Genomic DNA, 24,390 nt, shown 5'->3' with positions numbered 1-24,390 from the left:
CACATTATATCTGGAAGATAAAATAATAAAAATTAATTAATTGGTAATTTAATACCATAATATACAAAGTATTTACCTTGTTATTCCTATAACTATATATTAGAATGGGGATTCCACATATCATTAGTTGAACGGTGCTTCATAATAACGTATGTCTTGTACCGATACCTACACAAAGTAAAAATCAAAAAACTATTAGATCACCATTAAGTAATAATTTCGATGATATAAAAAGCAAAATAAAATATATCAAATATGAACCCTCACCTTATTTTTCAGTTCGAAATCAGATATCCTGAAAAAAATTACTGAAAATATTCATAAGAATAGTTAAATATTTTCAATCAACCAAATGATTAAAGGATAATCGATCTTACCGAACTGTAATATATTTAAATACACTATTACCAGCTATGAACAAGATTGGCTCTTCCATTTTCAATATAAGTAATATTTATTCTCTGATTTTCTAACAATATAAAATAGAAAAACAAGACAACAGATGTGATCTTTTTGCTCCTAAAATTATCTCAACATTTTGCATAGTATATTATAAAAAAAACATAATAATAATTGTATTAGTTTTACCTGTAGGTTTATTCTTCTATAATCATTTCATCACTTTGAACATTGCCACTTTACACATTATCCGCAGAAATCGCGTTCAGATTCAAATAAATGCCTACGCCCACTTACCTAAAACAATAGAAAAAATATTATAATGGTTTATTAAAACACTGTGATTATTAAAATATGATAATATATAAATTAATAAATCTTACACTATTTTGAAACAATTTTAAATTTAGTGAACTGAAGTTAAGACACTTTTTCCTTATTTTCATTTGTTCAGTTTTATTATATAGATAATATTTTTCTAATATAAAACAAAGTAAATACCTTTAGACATCTGGAAGTTAGCTGTAGTCCTGCTGTGGTCCCCAACAAGTTCGTTCCAGGTCAGTACCAATTGCGGACTTTTTCGAACACGATTCCAAGAAACAAATGTTGCATAGAAGGCATTCGAAAATGTTGGCAATATGACAGTTTACGTTGGACCTAGTAGACGATAAACATCGCTATTCAGTCATCGTAAATCGTCTATATTGACCTGGAACCGCGACGCGACAGGCGAGTTGTATCTCCATCTGCAACAAATTAAAAATATATTAATATTAGGTATAAAATGTGCAAAAACAATAACGTACTTTATGTACCATATCCTATCACCCTGTTTGCTTCAGTCCTACCCCAATATTAACGGAATAAGTGCACATCGAGTGCTCGAAGTTTTTTTGGGAATTCGAACGATCCCTACAATAGTAATATATGACACGATATCGGGTTCGACGGGAACCTGTTGTTCTCGAGGGTTGGACTACACATCACCAACACACTAATCACACACGCTGCGTACGCGAAATGTCCTGAAACAAAGAAGAAAACGTTATTTTAAAGTTACACATTTAAAAATATATTAGAAAAACTCACCTCACTTTTATGAAGAAGACACTGGGATATGCTGGCTCCGGCTAAGAAGCTTCAACGCTGGCCCAGACCAAAACAATGAACTACTTGAAGCCGGTTAGATGATGGAGATACATATCCACCGACAAACCGGCACCTTGTTGATCACTGTCAGGACTGAACCGACGCTAAAACTGTTTTGATTTTGAATTGAATTGATTTGAAAATTTTCACGGTCAAGAAAAGAATAAACAAAAAACAATGGATGATTTTACCGCGCCGAGGGTCGTGACGCTGGGGACGAAAATGCACAATCCGCATGGTCACCACGGGCCTCCCGACATCCTGGGCAAAAATCTTCAACGAATTGCTCGCGTGACTAGACCTGATGACCGACGAGTCCCACATTATCACCGGAAAAGGAAGAACAAAGATCTATTGAACCACCACCAATGACAACCCATACTAGTCCTCATCATCAATCGATCGAACTCCCGGGGCCCCAACTGTAGGAGACCCGCAAGCCGATCAACTAGAAGTTGCCTAAGCAACGGACGATCATACAACGTATCAAAGTCTGCAATGGCCTGCTACCAAGGGAATGGTAATGTGCACCAAGACTAGAACGATCCAGGCTGGTCAGCTACATTAACGTACCCAGGAGGTCACACGCGCAGTTCGCGTAATAAGATAATAGTTTCATCCCGTACCTGAAAATAAAAATATTTATATATATAAATAATATAATGTTTATATATGTAAATATAAAATAAAAAAACTTAAGCAAAGGTGGGATATAATTTCGACGCATGTCCATGACGCGTCGATTCAGTGACGGGTGCACGGTAAGGGTAATTTATTAATAACTAATCAAATTAATTTTTATGAAATATTTTCTACTTACCCGTTATGGAGCACAGCAAATCATCGTAGAACAAAATAAATAGCGAATACGGTCAGAATCACTGCATTTTAAAGAAAAAAGCATAGTTGCATAGAGCGACGGCGTCGAGCCACAACGGATGGCACCGCTCGTACAACCATAATGAACAGATAGGAAGTTCTCTTCAAATTCGCAAACCGGAATGCGCCGTTGTCATGAATCCGGAAGAGATGATTATTTTTAATTTTTGTATGACCAAGCAAATTTTTGATTTGCGTTTTAAGATATATTGAATTGCGTTAATATTAAACTAAAAACTTGTAGTATAAACACGTTAAATATTGTTTAATACGAATTCATATTTAATTTGTTTAGATCAAATTGTTTATGTATAAAGATCAAAATAAAATGCATAACGGCAACACACTGCGCAAATCATAGGGTTGTTAAAATCAACGCACACTACTTTTTATAAACAAACGACAAATATGCGTTTTTTTATGAAACTGCCTTAAGAATATTTCAAGTTAACTATGTTATTTTGAACACATTTTGAATTTTTATTCAGGGGCGTACAAATAATTTTACATATCGAATTTAAATATAAATTTATAATATATTATTAAAAAAAATCTATTCGTTATATTCATTAAATATTCAAAAATATTTAAGATTTTTTAGAAAAAATGAAAATTACATGAAAGTATTAATAAAATATATGTTTAATATTCAACATATTCAAACTTTGTAAATATTTACTTACTATATATCAGTGATTTAATGGATAATAGATAAACATTGAGTATCAATTGTTAATTAAATGTATTAAATAAATAAAATATATTAACATATTAAAGTATGGATATTTATCAAAAAGACAGAAATAAATAAGAATAATAAGTTTTAAGTTTGATATGGTATATTATATCTAATTTATCTAACTATTTTAACTAAGCTGTCTTTTTTATTGTTTACTTTTAAACTTATAATTAAATCAGTTGTATGTGTCACCTGTTCTACAGATTCACTTTATAAAATAACAATGCATTTATATGATTTTTTAGAATTTATAAATTAGAGTTTTTATATATAATGGAATTCATTTACTTGTTATGGTTTCTGTGTGAATGAAATGAACATTATTTCTAAAGTAATCTTATTTAATTAATATTTAGTACTAAATTTCTAATTTGTACAAGTTATTTTCTCGTTATGAAATATAATTTTAATTTCTAATAATTATTTCTAATGTGTAAGATATATTTATAGTGTTCATTAATAACAGTGCTAAACACAAATTAAACTCATTAGAATTATAAATAATTATACTCAACATTCTACAGTTGTCTTCACTTAAACTGACTAGATTATCTAATAGATGTCGGTCATACCCGGAGAGACAAGTTTAATTATCAATATTTAATAGTATACATTAAGCTTTTGCATTGTTAACTTTTATTTCATTATTTCTTCAAATATAAATTTTTTTATGTTACATAATAATTTAACTTACAGTAGCCTAAAATATTTTTTTTATACAGGAATCAATCGCATCGATAATATAATAATGACATCTAGAGGAGAATCCTAATTACTTCAAATCAAGGATTATGTAAAATTTTAACATCGTTTTTGGATAATTTTTATATTAATGAATCTCTTCTAACTAATTTCCAAAGAATATTTAAACAATACATAGTTTTATGAGAATGTGTAATCAAGGTGGTAAAATAACTAAATTATTATATTTTAATATTATTATATAGGTAAGTTATTCTAGAATAAATACAAATTATTTTTAGCTTAATCCAAGAGGTGTTATTATATTTCTATATTACAATCTGTATTTCTTGACTGAATAGTTTTTGCTTTTATATTTAAGAAATAAAAGAAATGAAACATTTTTTTTAGAAGTAACCAGAGGAGACAAACAATCAAGTTTATTTTATTATGGTATGGGTGAAGTGTATAAGTAATACGCAATGGAAATTTACTTTTAGCTTCACTATAAACCATTAATAGCATTATACCTTTTATGGGCCATATAATATATCAGAAATTTTCTGGTATCTAAGAATTAATATCTAAGAATGTAATTCGAGCAAACATTTGTTATACTGATGGGATAATATGATAATTATTCAATACATACTAAAATAACTAATATGTGATAATTAATCTATAATATTTGGTAGCAGTAGTCTTAGCTTGGCAATATCATGGATTCAGTTTGCTATAATTTCATTTAAATTTACACTAATTTAAATTTGAAACAGTTTTAGCATGAATTGGGCTCTAACAATTTGTCAATGGAAACTCATTTTCACCTGGCCTCATGCAGTAATTATTTTAAACTGAGCTTGCATAGAAGTATTGTAACTAACTGATGTTAATTTAATTGGAAAGGTATGTCTTTCTTTTATATTTAGAACCATATTGACTATTAAATATTGTTATTTTTATTTGATGACATTTTGCAAAAGTGTGCATCTCAAGTGTTCGTATGGTGTGTTGTTCAACATTCAAAATGGTGTTCCATCTATATCATCATTTATTTTTTTAGTATGCTGTATACATATCGAGGTACTGACTGAATAGCATTGCGGTTTCAGATTGATATATCATCATCTACTATATAACCTGCCTCAGTACTGACCTCTTTCTCTGTGGTATTTGTTTCTTGGTATTGTATCTGACAAAGTATGTAGTTGGTACTGATTTGGAATACTAATTTTGGAATTAGTCTTATGTTAAATTTTTTTTAATTCTTAATTTAGGGGTGAAGGAATATGTAATGGTCTTCAATTCTTGGAAGATAGCTTTAAAAATTGAGGCATTATATTTTTAAACTGATTCTGATTAACACTCCATCAGTTAAAAGGATTTTCAGATATAAATAGTTTTTTTATCCTGGTAATGGAATAATACTTTCTTGACACTAAGGCCGGTAGGATTGATGTTAGATGTTTTCTATCGAATTTCATTTTCACTTGAAAAATATGTCAATTTGGTGAGATCGCTTTTTTTTATATAAGTTACTAACAGTAAAGAAAAGTCCTGGTCATTAGCTACTTTTTAAGTTTTCCAGAATTTGGAGATTCTGTAAAATTTAAAATCCCCAATCTCTGATATTTAATTCTTATATACTGTGGTGGTTTAAATAAGTAGATGGACGTTGGTATTATCTTAAATTAGGCCTCCCATTGTTCCACACTAAACGTTCTGCTTAAGAAGATAAAGTATAAGAGTTCATTAAGATGATTCTCTTATGCCATATTAACAGTTAGGTTACGATTAAGAATATAGTTGAGCCGGATTGGAGGTGCAGTGGTTAAGTCGACAGGACTGCCTCCCTGCTGTTTGGATAGTCGCGGGTTCGAATCCTGCTGGGGTATGTATGTACTTTAGGTTTGTGATTGTAATTGTAAATGTCTTTATGGACAACAGTGGAAAATCCGACAAGAAATCCCAGTCACGCCAGTAACTAGGCTCTAAATTGGTGACTGGCCAGTCGGTTGGCTTAATGTCGAGGACCGTGGTTCGAACCTTCATTAAACAGTATGTACAGTAACCCAGAGTCCAGATAAATTCACCAGAAGATACCCTCTCTAGGAGATATGGTTTGCAGAATTGTATATGACAATAACCCCAAGTTTTAATTCCAGTTGGAAATATATGGAATTTCCAAGTAACGAATATATAATTTATTAACATTTAAAATTGCATGAAAAAGTTTATTGATGGAATAAACATTATTTTCAAACACTACTTGGTATTTATTATAATTCATACTTATGTCGACCTGTAAGGAGATGTAGGCAAAATTGACTTATAAAATTTTAGTTCATTCAATTATGATTCAGACTATATATAAAATTAAAACTACTAGGTATTTATAAATAATATTTATTTCAAATTCAGACCATGAAAATGGGTTGCCTCTCAAACATCCACTATAAAGTCAAATTTTAACTAACAATACAATACAATTCATACAAGTATCACCTATAACTTACCATATTTGTTCTCATTTTAATTACCTATTTCTAAGGGTGAAACTTTATTTGTACAAATATTACAAAACAATTTTATGCCCTTTTCATGGCACAATTTAAAAGACTAGAATACTACAGCATAGTAAAACACATTATTTAATTATAATATATTAATTTTGGTTTTATCATTCTATAATGTTAAAGTAGCATTAACAAACAAATTAATACTTCTTGTAACTTAGGAATAGTTTAAATAAAAAATTTTATTAATTGAGACATAAAGTCGTACAACGAGGAGGGTATCACAATTTTTTTGAAATCGACTGTTTCAGGATTTAATCATCATCGTCATCCATGAAATGGAAGGGCTTTTTGATAGGGTTATCGTCTTCTTCGCTGGAATCATCATCGTCATCAAATTTTCTGCAAGTAAAAGGATCGATATTAATACAGTTATTGAAATAAATTATAATAATGATAATATAAATATAACAGTTATTTTGTTGTTATTTTTTAATGGATATTACTGGTATATTATAAATATGTTTTTTATCATTAAAATTTCAACAATAGATTATACAAATTTATTAGAAAGAAAGAACATACTAAATTGTTATAAATGTGTTTGACAAAATTTACTAAGAAAGAAGGAATATTGGATTGACAAATTAATTTCGGTTATATATAAGTTTGGGGAAAAAGTAATTATGATTCAGACTATATATAAAATTAAAACTACTAGGTATTTATAAATAATATTTATTTCAAATTCAGACCATGAAAATGGGTTGCCTCTCAAACATCCACTATAAAGTCAAATTTTAACTAACAATACAATACAATTCATACAAGTATCACCTATAACTTACCATATTTGTTCTCATTTTAATTACCTATTTCTAAGGGTGAAACTTTATTTGTACAAATATTACAAAACAATTTTATGCCCTTTTCATGGCACAATTTAAAAGACTAGAATACTACAGCATAGTAAAACACATTATTTAATTATAATATATTAATTTTGGTTTTATCATTCTATAATGTTAAAGTAGCATTAACAAACAAATTAATACTTCTTGTAACTTAGGAATAGTTTAAATAAAAAATTTTATTAATTGAGACATAAAGTCGTACAACGAGGAGGGTATCACAATTTTTTTGAAATCGACTGTTTCAGGATTTAATCATCATCGTCATCCATGAAATGGAAGGGCTTTTTGATAGGGTTATCGTCTTCTTCGCTGGAATCATCATCGTCATCAAATTTTCTGCAAGTAAAAGGATCGATATTAATACAGTTATTGAAATAAATTATAATAATGATAATATAAATATAACAGTTATTTTGTTGTTATTTTTTAATGGATATTACTGGTATATTATAAATATGTTTTTTATCATTAAAATTTCAACAATAGATTATACAAATTTATTAGAAAGAAAGAACATACTAAATTGTTATAAATGTGTTTGACAAAATTTACTAAGAAAGAAGGAATATTGGATTGACAAATTAATTTCGGTTATATATAAGTTTGGGGAAAAAGTAATTTCGGTTTTTCTGACACTATAGCTTCCTAAAAGGAAAAATATCTGAGCTATGCTGACTCATTCAAAATTGTGTGGTGTCTAATGTTTTTATAACAAACGATTGTAAAGCTCACATTGACGCCAATTAAGGCGATGCTAAGTGTTTACTAGTACTAGAAAGGAATAGTTCATTATGATGTACTGGAACATAAAAAACTATTCATTCGACGGTCTATTGTCAACAATTAAAGCAATCGAAGCTATTAAAATGAAACAAAACTGATTAATGAGAAAGGCATATCTTTCATGATGACAACATTAGAGGTCACACTCCTTTAGTGACTGGGCAAAAATTGAAAGAGTTTAGCTGAAGTTTTAAGGCAACTCGCTAGAGCTCGGAGATGCACAGAATATCTTTTGTTCCGGTCTCTACAAAACTCTCTTGGTGTAGAGGTGGCTTGAAACGAGGCTTGTAAAAGTCACTTGGTCTGATATTCATATAAGAAAATCGAAAAAACTTTTTCTCCTACATTATAAAAAGTAATATCTAATAAAGAAGATGTTTTGCCATAAATATAGATGTAAAAGTATTGATGATATGGTTTTAGTTATATCATCTGTATACCTCAAAATTAATTCATTGTATTATAAATATTATAAACAAATTATAAATTAAAAAACCTTAATTGGTTTTTCTATTTCAGTGATCAATAACCATTAAACCAAATTTATTTCATGATGATTCAATCTAGTTTACTGAATATATGATATCGCAAAAGAATGTCTAAACAATACGTGAAAAAAGTTTAGCATCGTTTAATTTGCAAGGCAGTAGTGCTGTTTTTTCCAATATCTACGCATTGGAAATAAAATTAATAGAGAACAGCTTCATTCGCTCAAAAAGCATTATGTGTAATGGAATGAGATGTAAAAATAGAACAAAAGATGATATTGGTTTGTTAGTATTCGTACCGGAGAGAAATCGATGTACTTTAAGTAAAATATTTGTAAAAGAAATATTTTCCAACGCACACGTGATTTATATGCGTTTCTTTACCCTCTGTCTTGAGGCATCTAACGTAATTCAACAGCCTGAAAACATTTAGATGTATTAAGATTGGTTTGAGCTATAATGTCACACTATAAAAACAATAGAAAACAAATAGATAGAAAACTACTGATAAACAAGTTCAATTTATGTGATATAACAGAGTAGATCAGTTGCAAAGTAGAAAAGGATTTAGGTATCACTGAATTCAACATGGGCTACACTACAGAAACCATGTGGGTTTATCAACACTGATGTCTTATTTGTGTCAGATCATATTAGTACTAGTACTACTAGTCAGATCATATAAGTATTAGGTTAAATATCTTAATGTTATACATCGTTAATCTTTTAGTTTTAATGGATTCGTGAAAAAGTAATTTCGTTTTTCTATTAAATTTTAAACATTAATATGATATTTTAATTGATGAACTTTTACCACTTTTCTGGAAAAATCATGAATTCTGAAGCTCAAAACCTGACTATGCAATTTCACAACTCATCATTAAGAGAGTTTGGCATATTGGTAAGTTACATCAATTTCGAAACACCTACTTTAGTATGATATGAAAATCTGGGCCATATTCTGAATTAAAAAAAGTTTTTTCTCCAATCACTATTTCATTCTCACATTCAGCACAACTTTTACAATTACAACTACAAATATAAAGTACATCCCTGTTGTGGTTTGTGCTTGTAATATTTTTCAGTTTAATTTCCCTCAACGAAGAATCAGAAGTGGAGTGGAAGTGGCTTGAATTATGTGTAAGCTGGATATTGAATATTGACTTAGGGATGTTGGTCGTGGAGAAATAAAAATTTATTTCGATATTTATAACAAATCATCCTTATATATCGGTGGATAAAAAATATCGACATATTTTAAAATATATCAATATTTTGTTTACAATAGGCAGGAAAAATTTCGATATTTAAAAAAAATTCGGAAAAAAATGGCATATGGGCTAAAAAGACTAGGTATTTTTGAAATATTTAAAAACATTGATATTTTTAATAAATATTGAAAATTAAGTATCGAAAAATATTTAAAATTAAGTACCAAAATTTTTTCATAATTTTGTTCTTATATATTTGATTGTATATATTATATTTAAACAAAATCGAAAAATATCGGTCAAAAAGAATATCGATATATATTTTTTCGTCATCCCTACTTTGATTCACTGATTTTAACGATAGATTTTTGTGATGTAATTAGATATATTATGAGGATTGAAATGTCGAAGAAGCACTGTATCTATTCTTAAAGAATTTATTATATATTTTGATAATTAAATTAATAAATGTTTAATAAAATTTAAAAAATCTTGATTATTTTTACTTATTAGGGTAGGAGCCAGTATCTTTAGCCAATTCGTTACTACTGAAAATGAATCATCACAGATTTGATGGTGGAGAATAATATCAAAAACATTTTTGTTGAAGTGAATATATATTTTGAAAAAAAAACCAAGCTATACGAAATATAAACGCCACTCCGAACTGCCTTTTAATTGTTTTTTTAAATTACCCTTTGAAGTGCTTGTCACTTGTTAGAGGTTCAAAGGATATAATACAAAGTAAAACTATGAATATTACTTGGTAAATCGTTCAAAACGACATTCATGCATTATATGGAATTCCAATAATGTTTTACGAGTTTAACTTTTTAAGATTGTTCCTGATATTGTCTTTGAAATTGTTTTTTTTTAATAGATTTTAAAGTCTCCTTTTACCAACTATGGGTTTATCTGGACTGGGCCTAAAGTTTAATAACGTGGGCTGCGAACCACGGTCCGCAGCATTAAGCCTACCGACTGGCGAGTAACCAACTTTAGAAATCATCCCAGAAGACATCCGGTCTTACCCAGCCTGGTTACTGGCGTGACTGGGATTATTTTCCTTGTCGGATTTTACACTCTTGCCTAGAACATTCACAAATTTTACAGTACACCTAACAACATTAGGAGGACAGTCCCATCGCCTTTACCAAGCCGGATTGAAATTGTTTTGTGTAATATATCTGGAAGTTTTATGTTATTTATAATAGATTCAAATTAAACGAAACACGAAATTGTTTTTATTCCATTGTTTTGAAAATAACTAAAGTAATGCCACTCTTAGTACAATAACTTACAAACTTATGAGTAGAACATTATGAAATTTTAATAGTTTTCTTTTGAACGTTAGTACTAAATGAAAAAACGGTGAAAGCAATCAAACTAGCGCCATCTATGCGTTAAGGCGAAAATTCTGGGCGGAAAACTGAACCAAGTGATTTTCTCAAGCTTTTTTTGAAACCAACTTTACATTATTATGGCGATATTCTAGTCTAGAAATTTACGTTTAAGAGGATTTTTAAAAACTATCTGTAATATAAACAAATTATTTTCGGAGATATAGCGGTTTTAGTAACGCAGCATATAAAAACTTTAAGTGCGTTTTCCTCGAAATTATTTTTTCTATATAGTCTTCTGTCGTATTAAACTTGGGTTTTTACTATTTTTAAAACATTCGGTAATGTGAAAAGAAAGGGTAAAAGATGTTTGGTTTTTACGAACAGCCATAATTGGGCGAAATTGTTTTATCATTTTTTAACTCCAATACGATAGAAGAATGCATAAAAAAGCTTCAAGTAAATTTTTGTTTTTGTTGTTTTAAACTCTTCACATTTCATAACTTATATACATATAACTTAAATGGACATAAGCTGAGAAAATTTTTCATTAAACCTCTGAAATTGTGGTAGTGGGCGGGTGCATTTTAAAACTAAACTTAACGATAAACCTAAAACAAAATTAATTCGAGAGTGCGAGAAATTGACATTTTCAAGTAACTTAACTGAAATAAATGTGATAGATATGTGAAAACAAGTTATTTCACTGAAAAACTGATCAGATGATGATTTCACTGGGATTCATCTGGGAATAAGTCATATTTGTTTAGCCATGTTTAGGATAATTCGCCGAAATATTATTCTTTTCAAAAGCTAACATAAAATATTTTTAGATGCTTGGCCAAAATGTTTCTAACCTAATTTATTTACAATAATTATAATTTGCTGTACTATTACAAGCTTGAAAGGAAAATTATCCCAGCACAATTTTATATTTGTTGCCTCTCTTACTCTAATTATTGTAGATATTTTATATGTAACGGCATCTAGATAAAACTGATAATAAAAACATAAGCATAACGGAAGCTCTATAGTGGTCTGTTATGGTCTCGATTGACTTTTTCGAATGAATCCTATTTCCTTTCTATTCCTGTAAATATTACAAGGCTTTTTCTAAAAAAAAATCTAGTTGGAAACGCAAAACATGACAAACAAACGACAAATTTACCAGGAAGCCAAGATGCATTCGGATAATCTAGAACATCGTTTCTATTTTCAATAGAAAGAAACGCATACATTCCCAAAATTACAACAACCGAAGTGGCTACAAATTAGGATCTAAATATGTTGAATACATTTTTCATATACGGATTATTTTCCTAAATATATATTGCATTATTAGCGGGTATGAAGCAAATGCACAGAGTCATATTACTCATAATTTATTTTAACTTTAATTGCTTTTGAGTTATAGCTCTCTATGTATAAAGGAAAATCAAACGGACAGTCGTTTTAATCAGTGAAGCTATTTTAATGGGATAGATATAAATAAACCCGATTGATGTGTATTTTTATGTTTTATATTTATTATATTTGGTCTTAAACTAATAGTTATTTGTGTATGTAGCAGTAATGTATGTTATAAAATATATTTATAAAATAAGAGTTAGTACTGTAATATAATGTAATGATACGAACTGAATTAATGAGTCATAATAATGTAGATTATTGGGTCTCAAGAAACCATAGAGAAATAAAGATTTAACTGCATAGGAAATTGTGGGGAAAAGAGCCGTGGTGGGATCTGATTGGTTCATTTCGTTCTATGGTTTATATAGAGAACAGTATAGTTAGTTTTTATAACGTTTATACATTAAATTATTATTTTATTTTATTAGTATATACAAGTGGGTAGTTGAAATGCGTTCTCGTTCTAGGAGGTGTTGTATGCCCAGATGCACAGATAGTGAGGAAATGCATCATCGTTTTCCGTTAAAAAAATACCCGGCCATCTTTAAGAAATACCATGTCAGACATTTTTTAAATACATTTTAACTTTCCTTTAAGTACTTATGAACAACTCCGTGTTGTAAAAATAATACCAAGAGCCCGAATTTGTTCAAATGGAAGTGGATCAAAATCATATTGATGTAGAAGATAAATTGAAGGACTCAGTCACATTTCTGTTCATAATTATTACCATTAAATTCTAAACTGTCTTACTACATTTGTAGGGCCTATTTCCATCGTTCCAGGCCCACAAACAGGGTGTTCGAAGCAAGTATTATCGACATTTGAACAAACTCCAGAACGTAATGGTAAAGTTTGTATTCATTCGGCCAGTTTTCTGCTCATTCTTACCGTTAATTACTTGACTCTATAACTTCAGTCCAGATGTTCCTTTATATGAGAGCAAAGTTTTATGTTATACAGTAGTGTACATACGTACTCAGGTTATTTAGTAAAACTTTTGAAAAAAGAACTTAAGTGTGATTTTTGTTTACATACAATTATGAATAAATTAATAGACTGAAACAAAATTGTTTTATGATACTGTCAGTAGGTCTTTGAGTTGTGTCTTATTTGATTCAGCGATTTTGCCACGTCGATAATATAATAAAATTTTTGTCAAATGTTTAAAAAAAGTAAATTTAAAACCATTCAGTTGTACATTCCATAATAATCTTTTGGATAAAATATTAAAAGTGCCAACAAGGTGTATTTTTGAATAAAACAGGTGAACAGAATATTAAGAGGGAAGGACTCAAAGTTTGCTTTTAGTATAAGAAAACTAAAAGATAGAACTCTGATAGATCATATTAAATTTATGGGACTAAACAAATATGAAAAAAGAAAAAGGAGATAATTTTGATTTGCAAACCATAAGCAAAAAATTTTTACTTATGGTTTTATATATATGTATACAATATATATATATATATTTTATAGATATATTTTTTTTATATTATATTTATATTTTGTAGATAAATTTACATTATATATTTATTGTTATAGATTATAATTATATTTATTTATTTTTACAGATTATATTTATATTTATTTATTTTTAAATATTATATTTATATTTAATTGAATTTTACTTAATAAACTTATTTCAGAAAGAATTGTTTTTTATTTAAATTTCATTGGTCAATTAAACATGACGTCAAGGGTGTCACGTAAAATTAAAAATTACTAATGAGCCAATCAAATGTCTTCACAGCAAAATATTTTTATTACAGGTACCTACAATAGAGATTTAAATTGACCAATGAAATTACTTAAATGGCCCATTATTGCGCCCTGGATGTTGGGCAAAGCAAAACTTTGCGCAAGAATCCCCTATTGAGTTGCATCACTATTATTCCACGTAAGAAACCTGGATTTATTTTCATATATTCAATCTGAATATCAAATATATTTTTATTATAGCATTCAATCATATATTAGGTTTAAAGTTTTAAAATAGCAAATAATTATGAATATTAATAGATATTTCTGAAAACCTTCGATTGATTTTGGCACATTAGTGTAGCGGTTTTGTTTCAATCATACCGTATGGAACTGTGATTTATAATATAAACTTTAAAATAATAAAATAATAAATATGTTACAATAGTTGGTGCAATTTGTGGCAAATTTATTTGATATTCATAGAGATGTATTATTCAAAATGTTGTCCATAAAATAAACTAATCTCGCTTTAGAAGGACTCTTTGTTTTTGGATACATTCTATGAATATATGGAATATTCGAGTAGCAACATTTGGTGAATATGACGGGTGAAATGAGACTTTTTGATAAAGTTTTTCCACAGGTCACAAATCAATAAACGTTTCACAGGATAATTGTTTCCAATATATTTATACAGTTGCAATTAACTACCTATCGTTTAGATCATTTTAAGTGTTTTAAGTGCACGAATCAATTCTTAATCGTTGATTTTTAGTGAATTTCAAATTCAGTTCTTTAAATATCAAAAATATTTTAGCAAATATATCTTAGAGGTAGTATAGCGGAAAAACTAGTATTATACCTGGTTAACGTGCCATTGGAGTAAAAAAAAATTAAAAGCTCTTTAAAAAAAGATCTTTTTTCTTCAAAATAATCTTACAGCCAAAATTATATTCACACACAAAATCTATATATATATACATAAAATTAGTAGTCTTTCTATCTTTTCCAAGTTGTAAATACTTCTGTTACTCTAATATAGTGTGCCTGGAAAAGAGGAAGTACTATAATCATGACTAAAATTCGACTCTTTCTAACGTTTATTTTTAAATTCTTCTGTATGGTTCTGAGACGTGGATACTGCTACAATCTGATATCTGTAAGCTTGAGATCTTTCAAATGCGATGCTTAAGACATTCTACATGTTTCCTTCCAAGATTGTATTAGAAATGAAGGCATTCAATTACTTTACGACAATCAGAGCACAGTTGAGGAACAAATCCCGAGACAAAAATTGCGATGGTTTGGACATATCAGTCGTATGAAAGGTGAACGAATTTCTTATAGGTTTTTGTGGTGACATCGCCCTTTCGGATAGAAGACGTATCGAGCAGCTATAAGTTGATTTCTTCACACTATTCTTGTTTATATTTTTGTGTATCTTATTGATTGAATAGGGTATTTATGAATTGTAAAATATATTAATATTTTAGTAGATATTGTGGTTTAAATATTAAATTATTTATTTAGTCAGTAACTAATTTATGCGTAATTTATTAGTAACAATTACCAATTATTAAAAAATGTATTATTTACATACAAATACATAAGGCATGTACAGTATTGTAGATGCACCGATAGGGTCGATTACGTACACTGATACCTTCACATACCGACTGTCACTCAGGATATCAAGATAATTGCAACGAGACATGAGAACAGACTCCATTCTCATTCATAATGTGTTTGATCTTGTGTAATGTAGTATAGTGAGATGCATTTAATATAAAAAGAGTGTTAATACATAAATATTATTACATTATTAGGTTAGTCGGCAACGATTAGTAACAATGTAATAGATAAATTAAAAATAAACATTTACTGTAATGCATTTTACAATAAAATGTGTTTTTGTAGTAATGAAAATTACATTTTTAAATTTAATTAAGACGATGTCATGATATCTATATTTATAAAATCATTTCAGCCCTGTATTTTCCATAAAAATAGCATTATTGGTTAGAGTACGTAGAAATATCTTTATATTGTATAATTAGTTAAACTATAAATGAAATACTTATATAAGATGACATTAATAAACATCAACATAACACTCCATGCTTCTTCATTGAGATGAGTTTGAGATTGTATTCTTCAGATCGGGCTCCCAGCGACTATTTCCTGTTCTCAAATCTCAAAAGAATGCTCGTTAGGAAGAAATTTTCGTTGAATGAAGAGGTGATCGCCGAAACTGAGGCCTATTTCGAAGCAAAGGACAGATCGAACTACAAATATGATATCGAAAAGTTGGAGGGTCGTTATAATCAGTGTATCACTCTTGAAGGGAAGTATGTTGAATAAGAAAAACTAATTTTGCCAAAAAAATTTGTTTTACTGTGATAGGTCGGGGACTTTTCAATTGACCTGTTATATTAGGAACATTAAGTTCAATATTAGGATCAACAGAAGTTGTTTAGTCCAGTCAATAATTTTTTTCAATAAAGATAATTTATAGGCTTATCCTGTTACGATATATAGTTTAGTTTAACAGTATTTTCATTCTTACAAGATATTTGAAAATGTGTTAACTATTTGTGGTTTTTCACAAAGATTTATGATACTTTTTTTTAATAATGTATCTAATATTATTAACTAGAACATTAGAACATTAATTAGCTATTAGATAATCGATAATAGGAAATATTATTAGTACTGATAAATATTTTTGTTAGTTGGCATCGATTCAAATATCATATATAAAATTCGAATTCCAACAAATTAATAATATTTGAGTAAACATCATTAATATTTTCTATCTATTTGAATTGTATGATATCAACACACGCAACTTACCCATATTTGCGATCGTTCTTGTGTAATCGGAGGATAGCGTTATCACCATTAAATTCCTGTTTCTTTTGTTTTTCATGTTTGAACTTAATACTGTATTTGATCTTCTTCTTGGGCTTCGTTTCCTCGCTCGAACTGCTGTCCTTATCAGTTTTACCACTACAATCAACGGCGTTTCCTTTTATTTTTCGACAGACACTCTCCCTGTGGTCTTCTTCACTGCTAGGCGGCTTCTTTCGTAACACCATTACCTTGCCGTGCTCTATCCTACCGATGAAGCGTTTCGGTTGATCCACCTTTCCATATCTGGCACCCGTTTGATTCTCGTCCTTCTTGTTGTCGATGTTCTTCTTCGAGAATCGATCGTCTCGTCTTTGGGCGTTGAAGGTCGTTCGTTTCTCGATGTCCAGATCGTTCTTCCATCTTCGATCAGCTCGTACATCGACCACGACGAAGACACATACCAATGCGACTCCATATAAGACTGTGCACCTTAGGAATCAACGGAAATGGGGTTATTTTATTTTTATTATTGGGGATCGGTGAGACCTACCTCATTTTAATTGAACTATATCGAGGATAATGTCCAATACATTTTATATCACGCACACAGGCACAAACGGTTACGGTTAGAGCGATCGGCGGACGATTGCATATATAACGGTTAACAATAAATGTTTACATCTGTTCGATGGTATCCTTTTTGAAATTCACAATAATCCCCGCGTGCCAAATCGTATTTTTAGACAGTTCTTGTTATATTTAAACCGTGGAAGATGTGCGAGTCCGCACTATTCTCTACAAAAACTTAAAATAAACTAAGAGGTGTTTGTGAATATGTGCGATGTTAATTAGTTTTCTTTTAGAGTTTATGTACGACATCCAGGGGCGGTCCGCTGGGGTCTACTCGTTATTTATTTATTTTATATTTTAAAGTTTCCTTTTTACCAATCAGGGTTTATCTGGATTGGACCTACTGGTAGAATCCGAACCACGGTCCTCAGCATGAAGCCTACCGATTGCCGAGTAACCAACTTAGAAATAATTCCAGAAGATATCCGGTCTTACCCAGTCTGGTTACTGGCGTGACTGGGATCTTTTTCCTTATCGGATTTTGCACTCTTGCCTAGGACAATTACAAATTTTAAACAATCACAAACATAAATTTAGAATTTTACAGGTCTCATTTTATACAAGTTGAAACTTTATAAAATTTCTACTAGGATTTAATTCTAGTAGAGCTATCTATCTGCCAGGCCGGGGATTTTTCAATAGACCTATTATTGTTGCAAAAAATGCCGATAATAGGGAGTAACACACGAAAAGTTTTGCACGACAACCTTCGATGATATATTGCAAGAGTTGTGAAGGGTATTACAGAAGTGTTGCAGCTCGAATTGGAAGTTTTGGCGCACTCAGCGTTCTCACGAGACAGTACACCTGATCATCGCTTGCTTAGATTGATGCCGCATCACTTGGCTGGCATTTTGTTTCAAAATGTTCGATGATTGGTTCGCTGCCAAATTAATATCATAGTCTTGATTGTATCATTCTCGGTATTGCCATGTTGCTAGAAAGATGGGTAGTACAGTTGTACAATGTATTAAAATATCACAATATAAATCATTTTGATTATTCCCATGTACAATCCGTTGAACTAATTTGTCTAAATAAAAACCTTTTTAAACTTAAATATAATCAGAATACATGCAAGCATCTAGTAACAAAACATTATTTTTTGATATTTTTTACGAGAATATATAATATATGATGAGTTTATATTCTGTACAGTTAGTGCTTAGTAGTTAACTCTATAAAACCTAATTTTTATATATGTTATTTGAATAACTATTCGAAGTTATTTTCTTATATCCAGAAGTATCCAGACAGTCTCGAATGTTCCGCTTTATTTGATTGATTTAATCCATTAATTTAAATCTTTTTGTTATTTAGTTACTTAATTATATCACTTGAAGGATTCCCGATTCCTCAAGCAGAATCAGCTAAATAATTCGAAATACAACTCTATGATAGGTGATATTGGAAACATCATATTAAATAAAAAGCAGGGTAGATTAGACTCAAAGTCAAGCAACTGTACTGGTTAGTCGTAATACATTCTCAACTTGACCTAAAATGAAAGAGTTTGGTTTATCAATCAATCATAAAACCAATTTGGACCTATGAGGCCAAATAAAGAGGTTGCACTTAAACATCAAACCAACTAGTAATCCAACGCGCCTAAAACAAAATTAAATAAAAACCAACGAAGAGCTGCACGATAACCTCGAAATCAAATGGATATTCGAAGTGATCCAAGACTTCTCCCTAAAACATAAAATAACGTTACTAAATTACAGCAACGTGGAAGCAATATAGCTACTGGACAACACCCAGGAAATCCAAAGAAACTACACGAACTTGTTTAATGTATAAGTGTATTCTTAACTTTAGCTTAAGTAGAATAATTTTATAACAATTTGGGAAATACATACTGCTGTACTCGCATTGCTTGTGTATTAATGCAAGTACAACAGAACTGTTAGAATATGAACAAACCGTTTTTTACGTTATTTTAGGTTAAACAGCTACAGGAATATAGAAGTTGAAATGGTATTTGTAAATTCAAGGTTTGGGCTTGCTATTGTTAAAACAAATTAATATTATATATTTTCATCTAATTTCCAGTTAGATATTTTTTTTTATTTAAATGTCCTATCAATACAGACAAGAACCTTTGTGAGACCTGTTAATATTAGTTTTTGTTACTTCACGCGTCAACACATTTATCTGAGGATGTTTAAACTTGCAGAATCGACTTTCAATGAAAATTTTGAAGACATTCTAGGGAGACATAAAATTATTAAAGTTTTTAATCACTGTAGTAATATAGATTACATGGTTATACAGCTTAGTCATTATTTTCCAAATAGGTCAATGTAAAATATGTTCAAATGTTACATTTAACGGTAAAGGCAACGCTTTTTAAATTATGTATGCTCATAATTTTATTATGTTATTGTTAATAACAGATTTGAGTATTGTTATATATTGCCTTATACACATTATATTATAGTAAGATCATCATATTGTTTTCATACTTTTGCCTAGAACAGACGAATATCTTGCACCGGGATAATGCTTTAGGACATCTTAATATTACTATATTTTACACAAAAAATTAAATTCTTAAGTAATTTCTAGTCCAGAGATGTATTTTAAAATCGACGATATAAGCAAGAGGAAATGTCAGCTGAAGACGATTTCAGTTATGAAGTTAATACTCTCTATTATTGGGTAGGATAGCTAAGAAATAATTTCAGTGCTGTTAGAGGATTGGTTTAAACTAAAGGGAATATTTTATAAAGAGCATATTTTTTATCACCAAGGGAAGACATCCCAGTATAACATTTTATAATATCTGGGCCATTTGATTTTAAAAGAAAATATTTAACATTGTACCACCATATAAATTCAATATCCACATCATTATTTATATCTATATCTCAATTTTTTAATAAATATTTGCAATTATTACAACGTATACTTTTAGAAAAATTTACAAAAATAATTTTTATACAACTTATTAACAATAATGGTAGTTTGCCTGCTGGTAGCCGCAGTGGTTAAAGCGACAGGACGATCTTCCTACCGCTGCGACAGTCGCAGGTTCGAATCCTGCGGGGACATATACTTTATGTTGATGATTTTAATTGTAAATGTCTAGACAATAATGTAAAATCCGACAAGGAATACTCATGTCAGTAGGCTGGGCAAGATCGCAATATTTTGGGATAATATCTAAGTTGGTCACTGGCCAGTAAGTAGGCTTAATGCTGAGGACTGTGGTTCGGAGTCCACGTTCTCCTGTAGGTACAGTTCAAATAAACCGTAGCCGGCTTAGTTGGCGCAGTGGTAAAGGTGACAGGACGGTCCACCTACTGTTGCGATAGTCGCGGGTTCGAATCCTGCTGGGGCATGGTTATAAATTTAATGTTTGTGGTCGTATAATATTTGTGATTGTCCTAAGAAAATGGAAAATGATGTCTTCTAGAATGATTTCTAAGTTAGTGACTCGCCAGGCAAGCTTAATGCCGTTTGATTATCGGAGCCCATGTTAAACAGTAGGTTCAATCCGGATAAACCCTCGTGGGTAAAAAGGAAACTTTAAAATAAAAACATATATATAAACCGTACTTTTGTAAAATATTGTTTAAAAATAATATTTTTAATTATAATATATTTTAATTTTTTTAACGACGTCTGTGGCTCGTGTAACTCTCCAAAACAGATGTAGTTATAAATCCAACTGCAATGATATGTTCGTATAAATACAATATGTAAAATTTAACTACCATTAGCGTAATATAAATGTATATATATTTATGAGTGTTATAGTTCATAAAAAATTTAAATCATAATAAAGACTGTCCGAAATAAGCTGGCCAGATCCGTAATAAATTGTTTTATTGTATTTTTTGTTGTCTTTATAACAATGATGTTCGTGCTAACACTACTCGTTTTTTAAATAAACTTTACGGCACTACAAGATCAAATGTTGTTTTTTACATTTGTTGCTTTTTAGTCTCTACCCTGCTGGAGTGTTATCCAAGGGTGGTAATATTTTGATATTATCATTGTTAATAAATAATTATTCTTATAGAATTGCGGTGTGTCTACGAAACCTCTATGGACTTGGACCACAATTCATAGTTTTCTGTTCATCGCTACTATCTAGTTATCTGCTCAAACGTCCGAACTCAAACATTTTTATGTATGGAGTATATTAATTCTACAACATATTAGTCTTCAACATTACTCGATGGATTTCAGCATCAGTTTTCTGTAATTTAAATGAGAAAACTAAAGTTTTACGCCAATGATGTTTTGTTGGCATCGTAATCCTATATCGTCGGAGCTGAAAAAAGAGTTGTTTACACTTCATCAAAATGGCACAATCGTAAAAACACAAAGCTTAATGACATAACTTTGTAGGAACGATATAACAATTTAATAAAGGCAAGTCTCCAGTGCAAGTAAGAATCTTTTAGAAATTCGATTTTTTAAAGAAAATTTATATTTATCACAACATATATTTTCCCTTACTGGTGCTTGAATTTACTCCATCGCCTCGGTGGCTTTTTTCGTAGATCGATTTGTCTTTGCTTTCAAAACATTAGTTTCGGCATTAACTTTTTTAATTAAGCTTAATTACAGTGGTATACTTTTGATGTCTATAAAAAGCTGCTAGGAGCAACCCCATTTTACCGTTCCACAACTATTTGGTTGATGAGGTTACTTTTTTGTCAGCCGAGTGTCATTAGCGTTGCTTCGATGGCATAATAATAGTTGTGCAATAACAGTCGTCTCCCTGATATGGTTTCCGTAAGCCTCAACAAGCCAACGCCAATTTTGACATCAAACAAAGTCTAATCAACACTCCAAATTTTATTCAGTATAAAATGTTTCGTAAAAAACAAAAGTTGTTGGAAACATTTTTATACTCAATATTTTATAGAATATTTTATAGTCGATATCCACGTTCAATCTTATTTTGATAGCATTATATGCTGTCTGAGATATTTTATAATATAGCTGGAGAGAATGGTTGTGTATTCTAGGTTGTACAGCAAATTTAAGGAGCACCATATACTTTCCAACGGTAAAACTAAAGCTTGGAAGCCATCTTAATATTTTATATTTCATAAGAACATAAGCAACATTTCAATTGAATCTGTTAATATGGTTTATTGAGGAATAGACTGAGGATTGATTAACTAGATAGTTAATATCGATTGATTGACTTCCTTTGGCATCGAAACGCCCACATAATCGAATGTATAAAGGAAGAGGAAATTACTACAATGAGTACATACAACAACAAAAAATTCCGTTAAGGAATATTCCACTAAAGTCCACCATAAATATTTGTGATGCAAAAGGAATACTGTTCATGAATTGTTTACAAAATAGTAAAATAATAAACTAAAAAATTATTATTGTAATATTAAGGTAATATTGTGCCAATTGGGTGTAAAAATTTGGGACAAGAGACCATTTATCAAGGTGTGTATGTTAATCAACTCTCAAGAAGCTCAAAAAAGTATTTAGTGATACTTTTTCATTGAAATAAAATACCAACTGTCTGCTCATTCAAATTATTATAAATTATATATCTCCTCCCGTACCTCTCTGCGAGGTAAATGCAATAAAAACGTAATTTACAAATATAAACTGCTACAACAGATGATGCACTACAGTGAGTTGGGACTCATACAGTAGAATAAATATATTGAATACGAGGAAAATTGCTTTGCAGAATAAAATAATTTTTATAACTATTAATCGGTATTTTCACGAAGTAGTCTCTAGCATTATTGTAAAATTAAAATTAGTTTGATAATATTTAAAATAGAAATGTGAAAACTTAAAAGGTATAAAAATGTGGAAAAATAGAGATGTCAGTAGGAGCTTTTGCAAATGATGTAATAATAAATCAGACTAGATATCAGATAGTCCAGCATGCCCACAGAAAATCTTAAACAGATAGAATATGATGCTAAGAGTATTTGGAATGCAAGAATTAATAGATATCAAAATTGAAGATATAAAAACAAAGCAAATAAATGATTAATAATTTAAATATCTAGGTATAGAAAACAAAAATAATGGAAAGCAGAAGATGGAAATGACTGTCAGAATTAGAAAAACAATGAAATTGTACTCCTCTTAAAATAGAAAATCCATTAATAAAAAATAAATATCAAGCAAAATTAAAACGAAGATGTTCAAAACAATTTCTCACGCCAAAGCTAACATTTGGTTGTAACACGTGGGTATTATCATGGAAGGATGCAACTAAGATACAAGCACTAGAAAAGAAATGAAACGAAATATCTCAGAAGAGTCAGGGGTGTAACAAAGATGGATAGAATGGGACATAAAATGGTCAGGAGCATTAAATCAGTGGTAGAGTACATTGAAAGGAGATAAAACAGTTGGTGTTACACAGCGCATGACACAAGATAGGCTACGGGAAGTAAGAACGGAGAGGGGAAAAGTCAGAGGGTGGTTCTGGGATGAGGGAAATTAGAGAAATATTAGAGAAGAGATGAAAAACCTGAACGAAAACAAAAAGACTGAGTAGAGATGGAAGAAAATGGAAGGAATGTATACATGGAGCAAAAAAGAATATACACTAAACATCTAAAATAGTATGTGGTACAAAAAGGTGTTTTTGATTATATATGTGTTATAGATTGAAAAGTTGTATCATTAATTTCAATCAAATTGTAGTTATATTATAATTTGATCATACGTTGGT

At 29.9% G+C, this 24,390-nt stretch overlaps 1 protein-coding gene and 2 long non-coding RNA genes across 4 annotated transcripts; 1 reads left to right on the top strand and 2 right to left on the bottom strand.

Annotated features, from left to right (window-relative positions):
• Nucleotides 1–299: 299 nt before the first annotated feature.
• Nucleotides 300–2,504, bottom strand: LOC143198030 (uncharacterized). Its single transcript, XR_013006135.1, has 5 exons — nucleotides 2,372–2,504; nucleotides 1,492–2,177; nucleotides 1,209–1,427; nucleotides 901–1,148; nucleotides 300–696 (listed from the first exon to the last, which is right to left on the bottom strand). It is a non-coding gene; the product is annotated as an uncharacterized LOC143198030 (long non-coding RNA).
• Nucleotides 2,505–5,601: 3,097 nt separating this feature from the next.
• On the top strand, nucleotides 5,602–6,118 carry LOC143198029 (uncharacterized). Its single transcript, XR_013006134.1, has 3 exons — nucleotides 5,602–5,741; nucleotides 5,798–5,908; nucleotides 5,963–6,118. It is a non-coding gene; the product is annotated as an uncharacterized LOC143198029 (long non-coding RNA).
• A 970-nt stretch (nucleotides 6,119–7,088) lies between these two features.
• On the bottom strand, nucleotides 7,089–17,884 carry LOC143198028 (uncharacterized). 2 transcript variants are annotated; one of them, XM_076406932.1, is made up of 4 exons: nucleotides 17,620–17,884; nucleotides 17,070–17,558; nucleotides 8,851–8,970; nucleotides 7,502–7,616 (listed from the first exon to the last, which is right to left on the bottom strand). In XM_076406932.1, exons 1-3 carry the CDS (start codon nucleotides 17,622–17,624, stop codon nucleotides 8,871–8,873), a joined length of 594 nt encoding a protein of 197 aa, XP_076263047.1. In that variant the 5' UTR covers nucleotides 17,625–17,884; the 3' UTR covers nucleotides 7,502–7,616; nucleotides 8,851–8,870. The 2 variants fall into 2 exon arrangements, with proteins under 2 accessions (XP_076263048.1, XP_076263047.1); XM_076406933.1 differs by lacking the exon at nucleotides 8,851–8,970 and having other exon boundaries at nucleotides 7,089–7,616.
• Nucleotides 17,885–24,390: the final 6,506 nt, after the last annotated feature.

The sequence above is a fragment of the Rhynchophorus ferrugineus genome, unplaced genomic scaffold (assembly GCF_030347505.1).
Source record: "Rhynchophorus ferrugineus isolate W39M unplaced genomic scaffold, kcgeb_rfMv2 rfM6, whole genome shotgun sequence".
Classification (NCBI taxonomy): Eukaryota; Metazoa; Arthropoda; class Insecta; order Coleoptera; family Curculionidae; genus Rhynchophorus; species Rhynchophorus ferrugineus.
The sequence above is the reverse complement of the archived record's forward strand: the minus strand, read 5'-3'. Positions and strand labels throughout refer to the sequence as shown.